Source organism: Podarcis raffonei, chromosome 13, assembly GCF_027172205.1.
Source record: "Podarcis raffonei isolate rPodRaf1 chromosome 13, rPodRaf1.pri, whole genome shotgun sequence".
Taxonomy (NCBI): Eukaryota; Metazoa; Chordata; class Lepidosauria; order Squamata; family Lacertidae; genus Podarcis; species Podarcis raffonei.
Window position 1 is genome coordinate 10,241,950 of NC_070614.1, and position 21,359 is coordinate 10,263,308.

General features: G+C 48.0%; 4 protein-coding genes across 10 annotated transcripts in view; 2 read left to right on the forward strand and 2 right to left on the reverse strand.

Moving 5' to 3' along the window:
* Nucleotides 1–2,000, forward strand: part of WNK4 (WNK lysine deficient protein kinase 4) — a 63,077-nt gene extending 61,077 nt beyond the window's left edge. The window contains exon 20 of the mRNA XM_053361918.1: nt 1,195–2,000. Coding sequence (XP_053217893.1) covers nt 1,195–1,197 — 3 coding nt within the window. The 3' untranslated portion in view covers nt 1,198–2,000. The remainder of the gene's footprint in view (nt 1–1,194) is intronic.
* A 4,542-nt stretch (nt 2,001–6,542) lies between these two features.
* On the reverse strand, nt 6,543–8,575 carry LOC128400017 (uncharacterized). Its single transcript, XM_053361959.1, has 2 exons — nt 8,264–8,575; nt 6,543–6,880 (listed from the first exon to the last, which is right to left on the reverse strand). The coding sequence occupies exons 1-2, from the start codon at nt 8,472–8,474 to the stop codon at nt 6,777–6,779; spliced, it is 315 nt and encodes a 104-aa protein (XP_053217934.1). The 5' UTR covers nt 8,475–8,575; the 3' UTR covers nt 6,543–6,776.
* A 29-nt stretch (nt 8,576–8,604) lies between these two features.
* On the forward strand, nt 8,605–20,737 carry CNTD1 (cyclin N-terminal domain containing 1). Of its 5 annotated transcripts, none has more exons than XM_053361946.1 (8): nt 8,605–8,704; nt 11,775–11,956; nt 12,064–12,139; nt 13,756–13,912; nt 14,869–15,031; nt 15,708–15,852; nt 19,550–19,646; nt 19,799–20,737. In XM_053361946.1, exons 2-8 carry the CDS (start codon nt 11,785–11,787, stop codon nt 19,892–19,894), a joined length of 906 nt encoding a protein of 301 aa, XP_053217921.1. In that variant the 5' UTR covers nt 8,605–8,704; nt 11,775–11,784; the 3' UTR covers nt 19,895–20,737. The 5 variants fall into 5 exon arrangements, with proteins under 5 accessions (XP_053217921.1, XP_053217926.1, XP_053217923.1 ...); XM_053361948.1 differs by having other exon boundaries at nt 8,650–8,694; XM_053361947.1 differs by lacking the exon at nt 8,605–8,704 and adding an exon at nt 8,708–8,796.
* Nucleotides 20,336–21,359, reverse strand: part of BECN1 (beclin 1) — a 28,764-nt gene continuing 27,740 nt past the window's right edge. Inside the window, exon 12 of one of the 3 annotated variants that reach the window (XM_053361932.1) lies at nt 20,336–20,926. In XM_053361932.1, coding sequence (XP_053217907.1) covers nt 20,758–20,926 — 169 coding nt within the window. In that variant the 3' untranslated portion in view covers nt 20,336–20,757. The remainder of the gene's footprint in view (nt 20,927–21,359) is intronic. The other 2 variants (XM_053361933.1, XR_008327291.1) reach the window with 2 other exon arrangements.

Sequence of the window (21,359 nt, forward strand, 5' to 3'; positions counted from 1 at the left end):
CCCCATGGACCAGAGCATGCCAGGAACTCCTGTCTTCCACTGCCTCCCGCAGTTTGGTCAAACTCATGTTCGTAGCTTCGAGAACACTGCCCAACCATCTCGTCCTCTGTCGTCCCCTTCTCCTTGTGCCCTCCATCTTTCCCAACATCAGGGTCTTTTCCAGGGAGTCCTCTCTTCTCATGAGGTGGCCAAAGTATTGGAGCCTCAGCTTCAGGATCTGTCCTTCCAGTGAGCACTCAGGGCTGATTTCCTTCAGAATGGATCGGTTTGATCTTCTTGCAGTCCATGGGACTCTCAAGAGTCTCCTCCAGCACCATAATCCAAAAGCATCAATTCTTCGGTGATCAGCCTTCTTTACGGTCCAGCTCTCACTTCCATACATCACTACTGGTGATATCTTGGCACAAAGTGAGATTTGAGCTTTATGTAGTCTGAATGCCCATTGTTCAAGGACTTAAGAACTGTCGCTGTGTGTTTGTGCTCCTTTGTAAGAGCAGCTTGGTGGCCGTATCTGTGTTCAATTCCTAAACCTTGAAGTTGGAAGGATTATACACAGCAATGATATTCAGAGTCTCATTCTGCGTACACACCGTAGATTTAAGGCACACCCCAAAGAAGAACCCTGGGAGGTGGAGTTTACCCATTGCACCCAGCCGCAATTCCCAGCACTGTTAGCAAACTACAGCTCCCGGGTGCCTTTGGGGGAGGAGAAATGTTCTTTAAAATGCGTGGTGATTCCCAGCCCTGCTATCCAAGCTCCGCTTTTAACTGGAGGTACTAGGGAATGAAGGGACGCGGGTGGCGCTGTGGGTTAAACCACAGAGCCTAGGACTTGCCGATCAGAAGGTTGGCGGTTCGAATCCCTGCGATGGGGTGAGCTCCCGTTGCTCGGTCCCTGCTCCTGCCAACCTAGCAGTTTGAAAGCACGTCAAAGTGCAAGTAGATAAATAGGGAAGGTAAGGTAAACGGCGTTTCCGTGCGCTGCTCTGGTTCGCTAGAAGCGGCTTAGTCATGCTGGCCACACGACCCGGAAGCTGTACGCCGGCTCCCTCGGCCAATAAAGCGAGATGAGTGCCGCAACCCCAGAGTCGGCCACGACTGGACCTAATGGTCAGGGGTCTCTTTACCTTTACTAGGGAATGAAGCCAAGGCCTTGTACATCTCTTTTTCACCTGTTTCCTTTTGTTCCTACAGTAGCAGCCGTGGACACTTTTTGGACTACCTCAGCCTGCTGCCCACCATCGAAAGGACGGGAGCAGGCGGCGAAGGGTCCTACGCAGCCTTTGCCTCACACTCCCAACGTCAAGGCCAGCAGCCATCGACGTAGGAAAGTTCCCCTGGCGGAACAAAGGGACGAGCTGCCTCTGAGCAACGTACAGAGGCCAAGTGAGCAGCCCAACACTACAGACTTTTCCTCCGCACAAGACTTTGTGTCTGCAGAGAGAAGCCAAGCCCCGGTTGTTTGGGGGTGCGTTTTTGTGGGGTAGCCTGAGCTGGCATGCCTTTCCCCCTGCTTCTGCCTCGCAAAGGGGCATCACTGTAAACGGAATCAGGATGTCGCCTGTTCTGTATGTGCTATGGGATGGGGTCTGCACACATGGACGGTGTAGGGTGTGTGTGCCCAAGGCCGGGTCTAACTTAAGCAAGCGTCGTTTGAACTTCTGTGCCTTGCATGGCTCAATTCACAAAGCCAGCCCAAGGCCAAAGCGCTTAGAAAACTTTAAGGAGCTGCCTTAGGAGAGGAAACTTGCAAAATTTGTGCCTCAGTGTTAAAGGGATTGGGGGGGGGGCGCCTCTCTTTCTTGCTTCCCTTAGCCTTAGCCCCCCGCTCAGCTCCTGCCTCCAACAGCAGTGGCGCTACGTGTGGCCTCCTCTTTGCACTTTTTTACAAAAAAAACTCCAAACCAAAACCCTGACCCTGATTGGGACAATGAACTCCTTGGGCTCATCCTTTTATTTGCATGAGAACCTGCACTTTGGAATGAAACACTGATGCTTTCTGTTTTGTGTATGATTTTTTTTTAATTATCACACACTTTCATTTTGGAAGCGAAACAGATAATGCATCTGTGTTTTTCGGTGATTAATAAATAAAAACAACCTCAAACTCCCTCCAAGCAACACCCGGGACGTGAGGAAATTTTGCCTGTTATACTCGGCACTCAGGACTGCTCTCCCCTTGAGGGACAGACAACACACGCCCTGCCAGGAAAGTAAACTCAAGCAGAAGCAAAGTCAGTAAGCCAATATGCATGCAGCTGGGAGTTTTCCAAGTTCCCTGATCCTTCCCACCCCCAATTACACTCTGAGCACACAATTGTGTTGTCAGTACTGTACTGTCCTTCTGTCTGAGAGGGGCATATTCTACAGGTGTCATGCACCACCCCACAAACCAAAAATGAGTTCTGGAGACATCACATTCAGAATACATGAGGAGTGGAGGAGGGAATGAGCTCCTGCAAACAAACCTCTCACAATCTGGGGTACAGAAAAATTTTAACAGATTCAGAACGGCAGAGATCACCATACTAGGCTGGTGGTCGACCTGCTAATTTCAACAGGTGTTCTCTGAGCGGCACATAAGTTGAACATTGCCCATAGCTGCCCCAGCACGTTTTGCTGCTCTGGTGGTTGTGCACAAGTCTTTGGCTGCACACTGTGTGCAGGGAATTGTAAAACTGTAGAGTTGGAAAGGACCACGACAGACATCTAGGCCACCCCCGTGCAATGCAGGAATCTTTTGCCCAACACAGGGCTTGAACCCTGGGGCTAAGAGTTGCACGCTCTACTGACGGGGGGTGGGAACTGAAAGGGTGCTAATATAAAGAGAAATTTAGCAGTCATCCTCAGCCTCACCGGACCCACAAATGCAAAATCTGTGGTGGATTGGAACTCCCATCCAAGAAAACAGAAGGCATATACTGGAGATGTAAAGCTGTTGACTGCTTTTCTTAAAGGAGCCACAGTAAGAGTTAATTCTCTAAGCTACGGTAAATGTTTTATATAATGGACACTGAGAAGAATAAGACATTTGTGTGGTTGAATACAAATCCCCCCACTTAAAATACAGATGGATTCTCTTTAAACATCTGCTTAACTCCACTGGAAGAAAAAGTAGGTATGTGAATCTGCAGTAATAATCCCATAAGCATGTAGGGTAGCTGTAACTTAAATTTACCCAAGACTTATGGAATGAAGTTCGCAATTGTTCTTGGAAACATCTTTTGGTTTTGATTTTTTTGGCAGGTGAGGTGAGTTATTCATGCAAGTAAGCTTCAGCCAATAGGCAAGTTCAAAATGAGCACAAGTTTAAATGGAGATTAGCTCAGTTTATGCTCTTAAAACAAAACAAAACACAGGTGTACCTTGAACGACAGGTAATAAAAGATCGCAAGAAAGAATTCTGCATCACCTCCAAAACAGAACCTTGGTATATTTTCATATCTCTACCAGACATCAACTGCAGAGCTGCTATCTTCAAGGATGCCTCAGGGTTTTTTTTTGCAAAATCTCCAGAAAGCAAGTACCGGTAGTTTTAACCTATTTCTTAGGGAAATTGCCAAAAAAAAATCATCACTTCCGATACGGGCTGCCCTATGCCCAGGTTTCCCCGGACATTTCAGCCACTTTCAGAAAATTCCGCCCGGATACCATTTCAAAGGACAAATCCCGGCTATGACATATGGCAACCCTATGAACGGCCCCAAATTATTCAGGGTGGCGAAAAACGAAATGGATTTCAAGGCACTCCAAAAGAAAATCTTCAAACTGAGTGAATGGGCAACAAATTGGCAAACGAAGTCCAATATAAACTGCTGCACACCGCAGCAAAAGATAATTATCATAATTTCACATATACACATGATGTTTCTGCTGACAATGACTGACCAGGAAAGGAATCTTGGGGTCAGGGAGGTTAGCTCAATGAAAACAAAACCAGGGTGCAGCAGCTGTGAAAAAGGCAAATTCCATAGTGTGGATCACTAGGAAAAGACTCGAAAGCCAAAACTGTTAATTCCTTTATACAAACACAAGGTGCAGCCACATTTGCAATACCGTGTACCTTTCTGGTAGCCAGTGCAGAAAAGTGCAACCAAAATTATCAGGGAGCTGGAGCACCTCCACAAGGGAAGGTGACAAAATTTGGGTTTTGGTTCAGGAAATAAAGGCAAGCAAGGGGACACGGTAGTTCATAAAATTATACAACTGGGAGAAAATGCAGAGGTTTTTCATAATCGGGGGTCAGCAAACTTTTTCAGCAGGGGGCCAGTCCACTGTCCCTCAGACCTTGTGGGGGGCCGGACTATATTTTGAAAAAACAACAATAAATTCCTATGCCCCACAAATAACCCAGAGATGCATTTTAAATAAAAGGGCACATTCTACTCATGTAAAAGCAGGCTGATTCCCGGACTGTCCATGGACCGGATTTAGAAGGCAATTGGGCCGGATCCGGCCCCCAGGCCTTAGTTTGCCTACCCATGCTCATAATGATAAAACTGGTGGTCATCTGAAGAGCTGAATGGCGAGACAGGCAAAAGGAAGGAATTCACCCAGCACTGGTTTTTCTAATTTGCTGCCGCAAGTGGTGACGGACACTGGGCAGCTTAATTGAGAACTTGGATGAAGGTATCAAGGGGATTACTTCTGAGTAGCCATGTATACCATTCTTCTGGGCAGAACACGCTTACAGCTTACAATTAAAGTTAAGGAAGGTGCCTTAATTTGCAGATACCAGATTTGTTGGTGCACGGGTGAACTTTTAATTGCGCTAACTGTTCTCTTAAACAAGGGATTTCTGATCCCTGAATTCCATTATGTGCATTTAATTGCATATCCCTGAATTCAATTAACTGTACAGTGGTACCTCGGGTTACATACGCTTCAGGTTAGATACGCTTCAGGTTACAAACTCTGCTAACCCAGAAATAGTGCTTCAGGTTAAGAACTTTGCTTCAGGATGAGAACAGAAATTGTGCTGCGGCAGCAGGAGGCCCCATTAGCTAAAGTGGTGCTTCAGGTTAAGTACAGTTTCAGGTTAAGAACTGCCCTCCGGAACGAATTAGGTACTTAACCCGAGGTACCACTGCATTTAAAAAAGAAGAAACCAAGAAATTAATGGAACTGGATAAGCTCCCTCCAAAGAGCAGTGGGAGAAATAAGCACTTAATTTCATGGCCACGTTTTATTAATATTGTAGAGGCTTCCATTAACAAAACCAACAAGTGATAGGGAGAACAAACAGATTGAGCAGAGGTTAGTGGTGGGGCAACGAAGGTTTGGCACTTCATAAATGCACCCAGAAAAGACTGATATTCGTTTTGTATCAATGAGTTCAGTTGTCTTGGGAAGCTAGTGTTCATAAGTTAACATAAGAATGTTAGTAGGTTAAGATACCTTTGCTCTCTCCTGTTCTAAACTGTTCCAGTGCTGAAATTACTATTGCATCTTTTGTGTGGAGGGAGCAAGGCTCTTAAGTCTTGCGTTGTGGAAGCCTGGACTGCAGACAATACAGTCCAGCTTCAGCTAAATGGAAAATTCCCTTCCCTCCCTTAAGCCTCTTAAAGAGAATTGTGCATCTGACAATTGCCTTGTCTGGCTCCAAGCCAGCCACTGCTTTAATGATTTACTAGCCCCAAATACTACTTAGGAGAGACAATAACAGCAACAACACAGCTGTGAAAGCAGCACACACAGAATACGATGCCCTGGAACAGAGCTGGTCAGAGTTCATAACAGTTGTTCTTGGTTGATAGGACAAGCCAAGCTGATTATTCTATTGGAAAACGAACTCTCAGCATACCTGCTGGAGGAGGTACAGAGATCTTTCCTGAGGACCATACTTCTTTAAATTTCATAAGCAGGAAAGGTTCACTTAATGTCCGTAAAATGTAGCACTGTGTCAAGGTCACTTTTCCAAGTCTCTGGAACCCACCCCTGCAACCATGCTTTGAAAGGAGCCTGCAGGTCCCATTAAGACCTGTACTATTTTCACTTCTGAGACGCGGGTGGAGCTGTGGTCTAAACCACAGAGCCTAGGGCTTGCCGATCAGAAGGTCGGCAGTTTGAATCCCCGCGACGGGGTGAGCTCCCGTTGCTCGGTCCCTGCTCCTGCCAACCTAGCAGTTCGAAAGCACGTCAAAGTGCAAGTAGATAAATAGGTACCGCTCTGGTGGGAAGGTAAACGGCGTTTCCATGTGCTGCTCTGGTTCGCCAGAAGCGGCTTAGTCATGCTGGCCACATGACCTGGAAGCTGTCTGCAGACAAACGCCAGCTCCCTCGGCCTATAGAGCGAGATGAGCCCCCGCAACATCAGAGTCATCCGCAACTGGACCTAATGGTCAGAGGTACCTTTACCTTTTATTTTCACTTCTGAATGTCAGTGGTTTTGCTGTGGACCTACAAAACTAGTTGAAACTGACATGTGACCAGCACAATATTCACCTATCAAATCTTTTAAACTGCGTATTTCATCCTATGTAATAGTACATAGTCCTGTCAGTGCTACTCTGAAAAAAGAAATAAGCAGCTGCTTATAAGCATAATCCACATAACAGATTTATTGTTCTTTCAAATTAAATACAGTATCTGAAATTGTTAGGAGGCTTTGACATCTTACGCATGGCAAGGAGTTTATAAACAGATGAAGAAGCCAGTTCTCTATGAGCAGCAGGGGGGCATCGATGCCCCAGGTCACTGTGCCAACGCATCCTCAGTTGGCAGCACAGATGGCATCCTGTCCCTGTGCTTCTTAAAGTAGAAGTACTCCGTCATCCTCATTCCGCTGAAGCCTTTGCTCTTCGGGCCTGCATGACTTCGGCATCCCGTTCTAGCTCATCCAAGAAGCGTTCTTGGGAGATGGAATGAATGGTGTAGGCATCTGTGCGCAGACAGCTCAGGAAAACAATTTAGAAATCCTATTTGTGACAGCCAGGTAAGTCGCTGCACACTGTCACCCTGCTCTTGGGACACCCAGCTCCCTTCCAGCCCTGAACCTGATGCCAAGGGCGAGGAAGGAGAAAGGGCATTTGCCCTTCAACCGAACCAAACCTTAAAGTCAGAAGACGTGCTTTCACAGCAGAGGGCGGCGCTGGTCTCAATGAGGCAAGAACGGATCCAAAATGGTTGGAGCGAGTCACTTCCACTAGCACTAAAACTAGTCTCCATTATGCAAACATGCTGGCAGGGAAAGTGGGTTTGGGAGAGGGGTCCTCCAAGATATTGAGGAAGAAAGTAGTTTTACAGTATGGATCAAAATCTGCTTCTGCTACCAAGAAGGTTGCCAGTGCATAAGGCAGCCTCGGCTGGAAGTGAGCAACGTCTAGGCAACACGATGACTGTTTTGTGGACATAACAGTACCACGCTGACGAAGAATTTTACGGAACAGTAGTCAATATCTGGAATCACTGTTCAATGTTGGACATCATATTTGCTGAATACGCAAAGCTTCACAGCTTGTCTTTCATCATACAAAATCAGCATTTAATGCTTAGCTCCCGTGCACGCTTACCTGGGAGCAAGCCCCCACAGAGCTCAGGGGCGGCAGATTATTTAATTTACTTATTAAATTTGTATACCGCCCATCGTCCGAAGATCACAACAAACGAGAATGCAAAATATATAACAAAAGCCTAGCAATACCCAGTGCTTTTTTTCTTTTAAAAAATGTAAGAAATACATGGATAGTGTGGATTGACATAAAATTTAGACTATGGAAGTATATGCAGTTGTAAATGTTCAAAATAGGACCCTGTGGAGGGGGGTGGGGCAGTTTCTTTTCTTTTTTTATTATTAAAGATTTTTTTGATTTACAAAAGTGTTTGCAATTTCTCTCGTATTTTTCCCCAATGTAACATTTTTACAAATCAGTTTCATGTGCTTTTTTTTCTAAAAAAATGTTTAGGGGTACTCTCCTTTCGACTCAAGAAAATCACCATTCTATAGTTCATATCGGGGAAAATAAATACAGTCAATAGACAAAAGCACAAAGACTCACAAAATGTTTAGGGGTGTGCGTCCCCCCCATAAAAAAAGGACTGGCAATAAACACCCCCTTTCACAGACTTCATTTAAAAGATGCAATGAAGGCGCCAGGCGAGCGACTCCCCTTTTTTCTCTCGCCACAGGAACCCGTATCCAGACGGGCGGGATGAGAAGAGCGCACCTGAGCATGTGAAGAGTTCCTTCTCCCCCCCCCCGCCATGAAAACCGACTCGCAAGGCCGCCCACCCTCCCGCTCCCCTTCCGTCCAGAGAGGGATACAAATTCCTACGACCACCGCGCCGATGCCGAGCGCCGTGAGGGCGTTGCGGGTCCTCAGGCCGCGCCGGGCCGCGTCCACCGCGGGGCTCGAGGCCAACCCGCCAGGGGCCCCGGCGCGGTGCAACTCCCACTGCCGCCGGACGCTCGAGGTTGGGCCGCGCGGGGGTCCCGCTCCTCCAGGCCCCGACGGAGACGGCGACGGCGACGACATTTTCCACGCCCGCTCCGGATCAATGGGAAGGGCCTGCTGGGCGCGCCCTCACGGGGACGGCTGAGGCGGGGCGGCCATCTTTGTTGAGGGCCCACGGCGCGCTGCAAGGAAAGCGGCGGCCATCTTAAGGGGGGAACTGAGCGGCGGTCCCGCTCCCGCCATCTTTGGCGAGGGCGGGCGCGGGCTCAGGGCGGCTTTGGACACGCGTGTGCGCGCGCGTGTGTATGAGTGTGCGTGTCTGGGGACGGTTAATTTCGGAGGAGCAACTGTGTGGTGTTGCGGGGGGGAACCTATTCCTGAGAAACGAAATAGGAGAGATTATGTATATAATTACATTAGTACAGTACTATATTATTATTATTATTATTGTTATTATTATTATTGCTGCTATTATTTATTATTGCATTTATATGCCACCTTTATCTTCCTAGGAAGCTCAAGGTGGCGTACATGGTTCTCCTCCTCCCCGTTTCATCCTCACAACAACCTTGAGAAGGAGGAGAAAAGGGGGATTATTGACTTTTTAAAAAAAATTATTACTATATATAGTTAGTGTGTGTGTTTGTGTGTGTGTGTATGCATAGTGAATTTTATGTTGCAAACCACCCTGAGACTTCCAGGTATGGGGCAGTATACAAATTTAAGGAACAATAACATAATATTTATGTTAATTTATTTATTTAATTTAAATTTAAGGAATAATAGCATAATAGATTAGGCGAAGAGACGGTGACATGGGCATAGCCAGGGTTTTTGTTAGGGGTGGGGCATGCTTTTGTTGTGGGCCAGGCTTTTATTAAAGGGGGCAGAACCTCAGATTTTTATTGATTGGGGGCAACAGCTGCCCCTCTGCCCCCTCTGGCTACACCCGTGGATGGTGACTGGCTCAAGGTCACCCAGTGAGTGTGGATTCGAACCCTTGTCTCCCAGGCCATAGTCCAACACTAACGCCTACGCCACATTGGGTCTCTAGAGATGGCACCTAGGCGGCAAACACCCCCCCCCAGTCCTATATCTAGGCGTGTTCATTCGGAAGGGAGTCCCCAAGGGCCCCCCGGCTTTTGGGGTGGTGGCTCAGTGGACGTGTGTTGTTGTTTTTTGAGAGAGAGTGCTGTGTTTCTCTCTCCCATTTCCTGGGTCAGTGGCAGCCATTTCCTGGGCCCAGGCAGCCAGATAGAGATTGTTGCACACACACTTTTGGGGTCTGGGAAGAACTCAAGAGCCAGTAGGATTAAAACAGATACAGTGGTGCCTCGCAAGACGAAATTAATTCGTTCCGCAAGTTTTTTCTTCTTGCGAGTTTTTCGTCTTGCGAAGCACCGTTTCCCACCGTTTAAAATGCGAAGGCTTCGCTGCCGCCCGCCAGCATTTTAAGATCGCCCCGGGACAGCAGAGAAGTCTCCGCTGTCCCGGGGGTTTTAAAATGCTGGGGGTCGGCAGCGAAGGCTTCGCTGCCGCCCGCCAGCATTTTAAGATCGCCCCGGGACAGCAGAGAAGTCTCCGCTGTCCTGGGGGTTTTAAAATGCTGGGGGTCGGCAGCGAAGGCTTAGCTGCCGCCCGCCAGCATTTTAAGATCGCCCCGGGACAGCGGAGAAGTCTCCGCTGTCCCGGGAAGGCAGGCGGGGGGGAGTAAAGACTTTTGCCCCCCGCCGGCCATCAGAAGAGGTCCAGGACCTCTTCTGAAGGCCGGCGGTGGGCGAAAGTCTTTGCTCCTGATGGCCAGCATTTTAAAAGCAGTCCGGGATAGCGGGAAAGCCCTGCTATCCCGGACCGCTTTTAAAATGCTGGCGGTGGGGAGCAAAGCCTTTTGGCCCCCGCCGGCCTTCCTGTACCTCTTCTGAAGGCCGGCAGGGGGCGAAAGGCTTTGCTCCTCACCGCCAGCATTTAAAAGAGGTCCCCGGAGATTTCCCTATGGGCTTTCTTCTTGCAAATCAAGCCCATAGGGAAATTCGTCTTGCGGAACGACTCAAAAACGGAAAACTCTTTCGTCTTGCGAGTTTTTCGTTTTGCGAGGCGTTCGTCTTGCGAGGCACCACTGTACTCTTGATTTGGCGGGTTTTTTTACATAAGCCACCTCTCTCTCTCTCTCTCTCTCACACACACACACTTGCACACCATTCGGTTCGTTCATTGATTTTGTTGATTTTGTTAGTCACTTTTGTCTTGCCTGAGGTGACCCAAAGCCTGTTTTGCAAACAGACAAAAAAACAAAACAAAACCCTGCATGTAGATACATTAAAACCAAGAGGAAAACAAAATACATTACAAATGTCCCAATGTATTTTGTGGCCACAGATAGTTAAAGGCCTGGTTATAGAAGAATGTTTTCGCTTAGTGCCTAAATGCAGTGATTTTTTGGGGGCGGGGATGCATACCCCTAAACATTTTGTGAATCTTTGTACTTTTGTCCATTTGCTGTATTTATTTTCCCCAATATGAACTATAAAATGGTGATTTTCTTGAGTCAAAATGAGAGTACCCCTAAACTTCTTAAAGAAAAAAAATTACTGCCTAAAAGTATATAATGGTGGCCCCAAGCGAATTTCCCTGGAGAGAGTATTGTACAAATTGGGGGGGCCACCGCAAAAAGGCCCCGTTCTCATGCTGCCATCCTCTGGACCTTGCATGGAAGAGTGAGCCATTAACCTGATCAAGCAGGACATTCCTATGTTCATGTCTTGGACTATGAGAGTGCTAGAAAGCAGCAGTTTTTTTATGGTTCAGTCAACAGAAACATGTATTTTATGGCTAGGTGGTGGTGAAACTCCCAGATCATTCCCTTTCACCTCTTAGTTGCTTCACTTTCTGCTCTGCTACTCGGGTGAAGATCTGAGCGCTGAAAATCACATTGAGCTGGAAGAGGAAGTGGGGGAAAGGCACTTCTCTTCCAACTTCTTCCTTCAACTTTCCAGAGGAGAAACGGTCCCCACCCAAGTCAGCACCTGATGAAGGGAAACTGATTGGTGGGTCAGAGGTTTTGTGGACATCAGGGGGAAGGCCTTCTGGGTGCCATTGTGCCCATAGGCACCACATTGGCAAACTTCAGCCAACATGCGCATAGCATTGGGTCCCACTGAGCAGTGGGCCTTAACATCTGAGTAAATATGCATAGGATTGTGTTTTTAGTGTGGAAGACAATTCTAGATTTCCTCTTGCAACATGAAGTTCCAGAACCCTTCATTTCGAGAGAGGCAATAAAAAGGCATGGGCAGAGAAGGGAAAGACAACAATTCTAGAGAAAGTAAGGAAATTATACAAATTAAAATGGTGGGTGTTGAACTGCTCTTTCCTCCTTGACAGAACTCTTCCGATGGGCTCACCCACAAAGGTGGTGTCCAGGTACCATTCTTCGGAGCCTGTCTTTGGAGCAGTGGCCGGCGGAGTTATCCAAGATGCTTTGCTGCACATGGCCAGGGAGAATGAGCAGTACCTGAGTGAACTGTGCGAGGAGGCAGGTTGCTTTAAAGAGACACAGATTGTGGGTGAGAACTGAGCTTGGCAAATTCACTAGGCTGACGTGCCAAAAGACCCTGCAGCTATGATTCTGAGGATTCCCCACCTCTCACCCTTTATTTATTTATTTTGACAGAATTTGTGTTTCTTCTGTCCGAAAAATGGAGCCTGACTGAATCGGCAAGATACCAAGCCATAGAAATATTTGAAAGGTATTGATTTGTTCTGCCCACCCTGAGAGAAGATAACATTTTACATATTCTTCACCTTTGAGGTGTAGCTTTCGGACAACCATGTTATCATCTCCGAGTGATAACTTGACCTTTACATGCTTCCCTTACATATTTTTTTAAAAAATGGCTACCACAGGTATTACGGTAATTTAGAGCAGGAGTGAGGAGCCTCAGGCCCAGGGTCCAAATACCCCCCTTTTTTTTTCTCAGAACTGCCCAAGGCTTTACACCCCTGCTTTACACCCCTGCCCGGCCACACTCCTTTTGCCCAGGCTCTGTCTTGCAGCACAGCAAGGCCAAGCAGGCTGTACAGACTCTGCCTGCAAATGGTAATGTAAAAAGCACCTTCCATTAGTCATAAATGCAAGAGTTTAAGGGGAAGGCAATTGCAGTATGTCACAACCTCCTTCTTCGGTGTGCTGCTGGCTAGTCACATCAGGCCCACCAAGCCTTTGCAGTTTTCTTTTCTGCTCAAAGTGACTGCCAAGGGGCCCATCCTGGTGGGCAAACACTTTCTATTTAGAGGACGTGTTTGTGGGGCAATTCACCGCTCCTGGGACAGTAGAGCAAGAGTACAGTGGTACCTCTGGTTACATACTTAATTCATTCCGGAGGTCCGTTCTTAACCTGAAACTGTTCTTAACCTGAAGCACCACTTTAGCTAATGGGGCCTCCCGCTGCCGCCGCGCCGCCGGAGCACGATTTGTGTTCTCATCCTGAAGCAAAGTTCTTAACCCAAGGTACTATTTCTGGGTTAGTGGAGTGTGTAACCTGAAGTGTATGTACCGTATTTTTCGCACCATATGACGCACTTTTTCCCCTCCAAAAATGAAGGGGAAATGTGTGTGCGTCCTATGGTGCGAATGCAGGCTTTCGCTGAAGCGACCCCTCACCGACCCCTCACGCTCTCCAGGCTTCGCACACCTCTCTGCAAGCAGCGGGAGCCCAGCGCTGGGCTCCCGCTGCTTGCGGAGAGTTGCCTGCATGCTCAGGCCTGCGCGCGCTGAGCTCAGCGCGGCCAGGCTTCGCGGACCTCTCCGTAAGCAGCGGGAGCGCTCCCGCTGCTTGCGGAGACTTGCCTGCATGCTGAAGCCTGCGCGCGCTGAGCTCAGCGCGGCCAGGCTTCGCGGACCTCTCCGTAAGCAGCGGGAGCGCTCCCGCTGCTTGCGGAGAGTTGCCAGCATGCCGAAGCTTGCGCGCGCTGAGAGAGCTGCGTGTTTGGGGGCTGGGGTCGGGGGAAGCTCGAGCTTCCCCCGCCCCAGCCCCGCGCCTGGGGGGAAAATAAATTTCCCCCCTTTATTTCCCCCCCAAAAAACTGGGTGCGCCCTATGGTGCAAAAAATACGGTAACCCGAGGTACCACTGTAGAGGGCTTTTCATGCCGTTTCACACATAGTCCATCACTGCCAGGTATCTGCATCAAGCAAGCACCTTGCAATTTTCCTTTCAGGACTCCTCAAGCTGCTTTAACTCCCTGACACAGATCTAAGCAAGCGCCTTTGATTCTAGGGTGTTGTAGAGAGCAAGGTTTACAGGTACTGCCAGCCTTGCTTCATTTTCCTTTTAACCAGATTTTTTATCCTTGTACTTTCTTAGGTTCATGCTTACACTCATTAAAGAGGCTTCTCATCTCACGAGAGCAAAGGAGGAAGACGGCAAGTGGGCCTCAGTGAAACAGCAGATTGAGAGCACGTATGTGCTGCGTCTGGTCTCTTGCATCCAGCTTGCCAGCAAGCTCTCCTTCCATTATAGTGTAAGAAGATTCAAGAAGTGCCCTTACATATTTTGACATAATCTTTGCTCTCTTTATGCACCATCCCAGAGCCATTATCTGCGGGAGGGAATGTTAAGACCAGTATTTATTTTTTGGAGCAATGTTACAGTAATGTCTGCCCAGTAAATGAAAATGGGAGTTATTGGTTGCAGAGCCAGATGTACTCTGCAAGTAAAGGTAAAGGGACCCTTGACCATTAGGTCCAGTCGTGACCGACTCTGGGATTGCGGCGCTCATCTCACTTTATTGGCCGAGGGAGCTGGCGTACAGCTTCTGGGTCATGTGGCCAGCATGACTAAGCCGCTTCTTGTGAACCACAGCTGCACATGGAAACACTGTTTACCTTCCCGTTGGAGCGGTACCTATTTATCTACTTGCACTTTGACCTGCTTTCGAACTGCTAGGTGGGCAGGAGCAGGGACCGAGCAACGGGAGCTCACCCCGTCGTGGGGATTCGAACCGCCGACCTTCTGATCGGCAAGTCCTAGGCTCTGTGGTTTAACCCACAGCACCACCCACGTCTGCAAGTAGCTATATTAAAAATGGCTAATAGCTATATAGCATTATGAGGCTTTCACAATTATCAACTTGTAGCTGAAGTGGGCGGGACACCTTTTATATTATTGGAAAAAATATGAACAGAGTTTGGGGAAGGTTTTCTTTACATGTTTATAGAGAGTTGCACATATTTTTAAAACATGGGGTCTTGTTTTAAGAACTGCAACCAAAGTTCTGCTCATAGAACAAGCTCTCCTGCCTCCCCCGCCGCTCTGCAGCTCCCTTTGCAGCCCCCATAGCTTGAAATGTCAATTTAATGCAAAGTGTGTGTTGCAATAAATAGACAACAGAACTCCTTTAGCACCCGATCGTGGTAGACAGAAGTAAAACAAAGTTGGCATTTTGAGAGTAATGGTCACATTTCTGTCTTCGTACAGATAGTGAATAACAACGTGGTTCTGAGGTTTCTGAAGTCTTTGGGCTTCTCCTATACCACAGAAGAACTACTGGAATCTGAACTGGCTATTTTGAAGGCTCTGCATTTCCAAATCAATTTTCCAGCCCCTTTTGCTTATGTTGAAATGCTGCTGGAGGTTTTAGGTAAGGGTCAAGAACAAGACATAACATTGGGCAAGCTTTAGCTAAGGACGTAAAAATAAGTCACAGCCCCCACTCGTCTTCTTTGAGCAGCAAGCAGCTCCAGGGAACCCTTAACAGGGCATTTTTTCTGGTGTACAGAGCAGTGGAAGAATAAGGGTATGTCTCGAAATCTATTCGCTTAAGCTTCTTCTGGCATATTGGGCTCCTTGTTTCAGGGAAATGGAACACTTGGATCAATTTGCAGTGTTCCTATTCTTCAGCAAGTCCCATTCTGAACAGCTCTACTTTAAAGGAGATGCTGTTAATCAGAAGGAGGGGAAAAGACAATTTTTTTGCCACTGTATCTTGTGAATTTGTTGCTAGATCTAGCCTGAGCACACATTCAGTTTGTTCCCCTTGGTACCTTTCCCTTGTAAGCTATTCCAGAGAGAGCAGTACCTTTATGGCTTTAGGTTTTTGGGGAAAGTCTACAAAAGTTAAGGCGCTGAAACCGAGGCAACAAATCATGCAATAGTTTGGCCACATAAGGAAGAAGGGTGTGGTGAACTAGAAGGGAGGTCCACTCATCTACCCTAAATTGTCCAAAGGGATAGTCAAGACATAGGTTTGTAGATTCTGGTTCCAGACAGAAACCCAACTGCAGCTTCTGCTGCCTTCTGTTATTCCTCATGATTAGGGTACAATGGCTACATGCTGCCCACAAAACAGCTGCTTGAAATGTGCAGACATTTGCTGGCTTTAACGTACCTCTTGCGGAGCAGCGTTTATGACACCTTGCTGAAGACTTCGATTAAAAACTCCTCTCCGAATGAGCTCCAGCTGTAAGTTCTGGGAAGTGACAAGCTAGAAATGAATTCATTCTGGTAAGGGGGGGAGCTTTGGGGGGGGCAGAAGCTCAGATTTTTATTGATGGGGGGACAGCTGCCCCCCTTGGTGACTGGCCCAAGGCACTTCCAGACTCCACTGTGTCTGTTGAAGCAGCACAAAGAGCAGAGAGCGCTTTAGAGACCAAGAAAATCTGAGTCACTTTTCCAGGCAGCACACCTTAACAGAGGCCTGTTTGTAAGCAATGCACATGGGATGGAGCCTGACTTCCCAAAATTTGGCAACAGCACAGCATGCACAGCTCTCAATGTCTATTGTAAGGTATCCTTTAAATACAGTGTGGGAATTAGCAGGGATGGGAAGGCTGGTATTTTCTAACCCAGGCTAAAAATGTCCTATTTGGATACGTTGCTGAAAGGAGACATAGTTCAGCTGTAGACAGCGGATGAGCAATGTTCTATTCTTACAGCTCCAGAAGTAGAAAAAAGCCTTGTGAAAGTGCCACACACACGCACAAAGGTTAAAGGGAAACACAGAACACCACCCGGTACAGCTGTGGCTTAAAAAAAGGGGGGGAAATCTGCATCACCATTAAGGGCGGCTTGCACAATAAAAAGTATCGACGTGGTTGAAATGGACCATCAGGCAATAGCTGCTAGAGCCCCAGCATTACACATGTCCCTTAGAATGATCAGAGAATTGTATCATATTTTTTAGAGAAACCATTCAAAAGAGTTGTTCCAGAGCGAGTTTCAAACTACTCCATACAAGTAATTAGTCTGAAAACGGCACGTGATGGTCCTCTGTTGCAAGAGATACTGCACTCTGGATCTTTTATTGTCTCCCTTTATATAAAAAAAGCTACATTTTTAGGGCCTTTTCTACATAATTGGTTCTAAAAATGTCTCGTTGGATATAAGTGTTTTTTCTCAACAGAAACACTTTTGTTGCAAAGATAATGCAGTTTCGTAGCACCTGTAACACATTACATTGCGGCCAAGAAAATACACCCACTCTGCTAGTGTGGTTTATGGGATGTGGCTGCGTAAGTGTTGTGGGCATCTACTGAATATTGCCTAGGACAGAGGTTTTCAACCTTTTTGAATCCTTGGCTCCCTTGGCCAACTACATTCTCAGGAGCCCAGTTATGTCACTCATTGCCTGCAGAGCTGCCACCCTCTCACCCTTTTTCGAATACTCCCTTGTGGAGTATTCCCTTAGCCTCCTCTCCTGGGGAGTCCACTGGGCTGCCGCCCCTGGTCTCTGAGCTGCCCCTGCTGCCCCAAAGAGAGGTGCCCCACAGGGGCCTGGGACTTGTCTGTCCATTCCTAATAGCAAGGACTGGCAGACTAGCTGGCTGGACTCCCTAACCCACTTGCTTGCTTACTCCAAGGCCGCCTCAGCTCCTGGCACCCAGCACCCCTTGACCAGCCCCAGATGCACCATTCACCTGTGGATCTTGTAGCCAGGGCTGCTGCAAGAAACAACTGTGGAAGCCTTTGGAAAACAGAGACGTGAGAGGGCATCAGGGGAGGGAGTGAAGGAAACAGGGACAGAGGCCAGTATTGCCCATGGCACCCTTGACCATCATTCAAGTCACCCCAGGGTGCCACAGTACACTGGTTGAAAACCACTGACCTAGGACATAAATGATACATCCTTCTCCTGTACCATTCTGTGACCTTTTGAAAAACTCTGTTTTAGACTTCTATAAGCACTTCCCTGCTATACTACTCAAGCAAAAGGCAATTCATGTACTCAATTAACGAAAGAAATGTATGAAAAGCAATAGAAATTTGCCCTTTCTCCCCCCACCCCCCCACAGCATTGCCTACGCTGTCCTGGTCTATTTACTTCTTAAAATCTAAAAACAGATTCTCTCCCCCTCCTCCAACACTGGTGCCCTTATCTCCAGTGGCAGAGTGTCTGTGAACTCTTACATTTTTTTAGGAAGGAAAGAAAACACCAAAGAGGTTTACTGTTCTCCCATTATGTGCAGACAGGATGTGGTAATATTGCCACTGGCTCAGTCACATGCAAGGATACCATAAAGTGACTTCTTTGTGTGTGTTTTTAGCTTGTGGATAGCCACACATTCTCCTTTTTAGATGGCGGTAGCTCCCCCCCCCCCAAGGGACATGGGTGGCGCTGTGGGTTAAACCACAGAGCCTAGGACTTGCCGATCAGAAGGTAGACGGTTCGAATCCCCGCGACGGAGTGAGCTCCCGTTGCTCGGTCCCTTCTCCTGCCAACCTAGCAGTTCAAAAGCACGTCAAAGTGCAAGTAGATAAATAGGTACCGCTCCGGCGGGAAGGTAAACGGCGTTTCCGGGCGCTGCTCTGGTTCGCCAGAAGTGGCTTAGTCATGCTGGCCGCATGACCCGGAAGCTGTTTACGGACAAACGCCAGCTCCCTTGGCCAATAAAGCGAGATGAGCGCCACAACCCCAGAGTCGGCCACGACTGGACCTAATGGTCAGGGGTCCCTTTACCTTTACTAGCTCCCCCCCCACCTAAAAAAAATAAATAAATCCTCTGGTGCCGTGTTTCTTTGTAAGGAAATAACTCCTCCTTTTAGACTTTGGTGTGGAATTCTGACAATTCCCAACACCCTGGTACAGGGTGGTCTTAACTTTTCATACCAAGTGGGCCACAAGAGTGCTTTGACAGGGAATCCATGAGCCACACACCACCTTGTCACACGGGGTAGGAGAGTGAGGCCAAAATTTTATACCCCTCACCAGCCCTCACACTGCCTTCCCAAAGCCGGGCGAGATGCTGGGTTTGGGGAAGGAGGCAGGAGGACTCCAGGACCCTTGTCAAGAGCCCTCACACCTCCTTCCCAAAGCCCAGTGCCTCTGCGGGGAGGGGCATCAAATGTTGCCGAGGGCCGCCAAAAAAAAGGTCTCAGGCTGGGGCTGGTGGAGTGGCAGTACAACGCAGCTTCTCCAGCCCAATGAGTCCTCCTACCACAGAGCCTAGGACTTGCCGATCAGAAGGTCGGTGGTTCGAATCCCCGCGACGGGGTGAGCTCCCGTTGCTCGGTCCCTGCTCCTGCCAACCTAGCAGTTCAAAAGCACGTCAAAGTGCAAGTAGATAAATAGGTACCGCTCCGGCGGGAAGGTAAACGGCGTTTCCGGGCGCTGCTCTGGTTCGCCAGAAGGGGCTTAGTCATGCTGGCCACATGACCCGGAAGCTGTACGCCGGCTCCCTCGGCCAGTAAAGCGAGATGAGCGCCGCAACCTCAGAGTCAGCCACGACTGGACCTAATGGTCAGGGGTCCCTTTACCTTTACCTATGCCACACCTTGTCTTACCAGTATACCTGAAGGAGCATCTCCACCCCCATCGTTCTGCCCGGACGCTGAGGTCCAGCACCGAGGGCCTTCTGGCGGTTCCCTCATTGCGAGAAGCAAAGCTACAGGGAACCAGGCAGAGGGCCTTCTCGGTAGTGGCGCCCGCCCTGTGGAACACCCTCCCATCAGATGTCAAAGCGATAAATAACTACCTGACATTCAGAAGACATCTTAAGGCAGCCCTGTTCAGGGAAGTTTTTAATCTGTGATATTTTACTGTATCTTTGGTTTTTATGGAAGTCGCCCAGAGTGGCTGGGGAGGCCCAGCCAGATGGGCGGGGTACAAATAATAAATTATTATTATTATTATTATTATTACCTTGTTGCTTCAACTGGATAGGGCGAAGTTTCTGCCAGTGAAAGAAGATCTCATGCTATTGGCTGTCGGAGTCATTGGGGCAAGCACTTTCCTCCTGAATCCCGAGGGCTTGAATCAGGTACTTACACTTTTGTGGCTTAGCCACAAAACTACCATGGGGCTACAGGGGTCATGGAGTGGATTCCACTCTTCCATATACCCCTGACCCTTGCCACCTTCCTTGCCAGGTATCCATGCACTGTCTTAACCTCACCCTATTTCTTTTGAAAGGTTACGGAATACCTCAGCGACACCACAGGCATCGGTCGGCAAGACATTATTGAGGCAGTCTACGCAATTCTGAAGCACAGCGTGGGCGACGACTAGTTTCTTCCACCTTCATCCCCTGCCCTCCAAACAGCATGCTGCCACACTTCATCTGGGGCTCTCAAAGAGATGGTTGTGCTCCCAAGAAACAAGGCAACCAGTTATATTTAAATGTTAATGCTTACCTCACAGGCTTTTGTCCTGTTACCGTAACCTTTTGAGAAGGCCTGGGGCGGGCACTTAAAGAGGACACTTAAAAGGGGCCTTAGGCCTGCAACCATTGATGCCTTGCACAGTTACAACACTGGTGAAGAAGCATGGCTCCTGAGGGCAGACACTGAGATGTGTGTGCTGCCGCAAGAGGAGAAGAATGTTTCTTCTGAAGGCCTCCCTGGAAGGCAGACGTCTCAGTGTAAGTGGATGAACTCATTCACAAGGAAAGAAGAAACATTAAATGCATCTATGGCATCTCATGATAAATAAGGATGCTGTGTTCTTCCGGAATACAAACAGCTTTTATTTATTCTTGCATTTCCTAGGGCATCTTAGTGTAGCAACCAAACTGCAATTCTAATAACGTTATAGCTTAGTAGAGTCACTCCTCCAGTCTGAAAGCTGTTAAGAGCTCTTCAAGCAGGTCTCTTTTTACTGCCGTACGTGGGCCCCCCCTAACTATCCAGGACCCGGTTTGCTTCTTTCCCTAAAAGCAGCAGCAGGCTGTGCTGCGACAGAAATCCAACCATGCTGTCGAGCCGTTTTGCTTCATATTACCCGACAATGACATTTTAAGACAAAAGTGCTTTGCAGTTTTTTGGTCTTGTAAGGTGATGATGTACTGATATCACAAGCCAAGTCCTGTTTTGGGTATCTTTGAAACAAACTACAGACACATTACGGGATGGAGTCCTCCTCTCTTACAAGAGTCATTTGTTGTAGAACTGGGAAGAGACCCAGGCTAGTCCCCACTTCAGGTTTGTCAGCATGAACTTGAGTGCTTTTGTCCACTGCTCCTCCGAGTTAAACTGAGTCTTTATAGAGTAGGACCCGCCGCTTCCACCTGTGTCTTCAATCTTGCCCTTCTCCACATCCATTCTGCAGTGGAGAAACACAGATTCTTGTCAGACTCCAAAACTGAAACTCCTGGCAGCTGGCACCATCGCGAACCTCAAGTTTGTCAACAGAGCAAGCCCCCCACTTTTCTGCAATACTGTTAATTTACTAATTGTAAAATGCACGGGTGATGTCAAGGCTCCTGCTGAGACAACAGCCCTGTCCTCCCCTTTTTTACCACAGCACTTAAAACCTTGCTTTTTATTTCAAATAAAGGTCACCCAAGCAGGCTTGGCTAGAATGCAAAAGTGGGCAACGCAGCAGGACACCTGCCCTTGTCAATCTAAACAGAGTTGCATTTGGTTTTAGAGGATTCCCACAGCCTGGTAGACAATACTCTAAGGATGTTGCAGGTGGTGAAAGTGGCTATGAGAACAAAGTGGGGAGCTCTAAAGCAGGTTAAGTAGGCAGAATG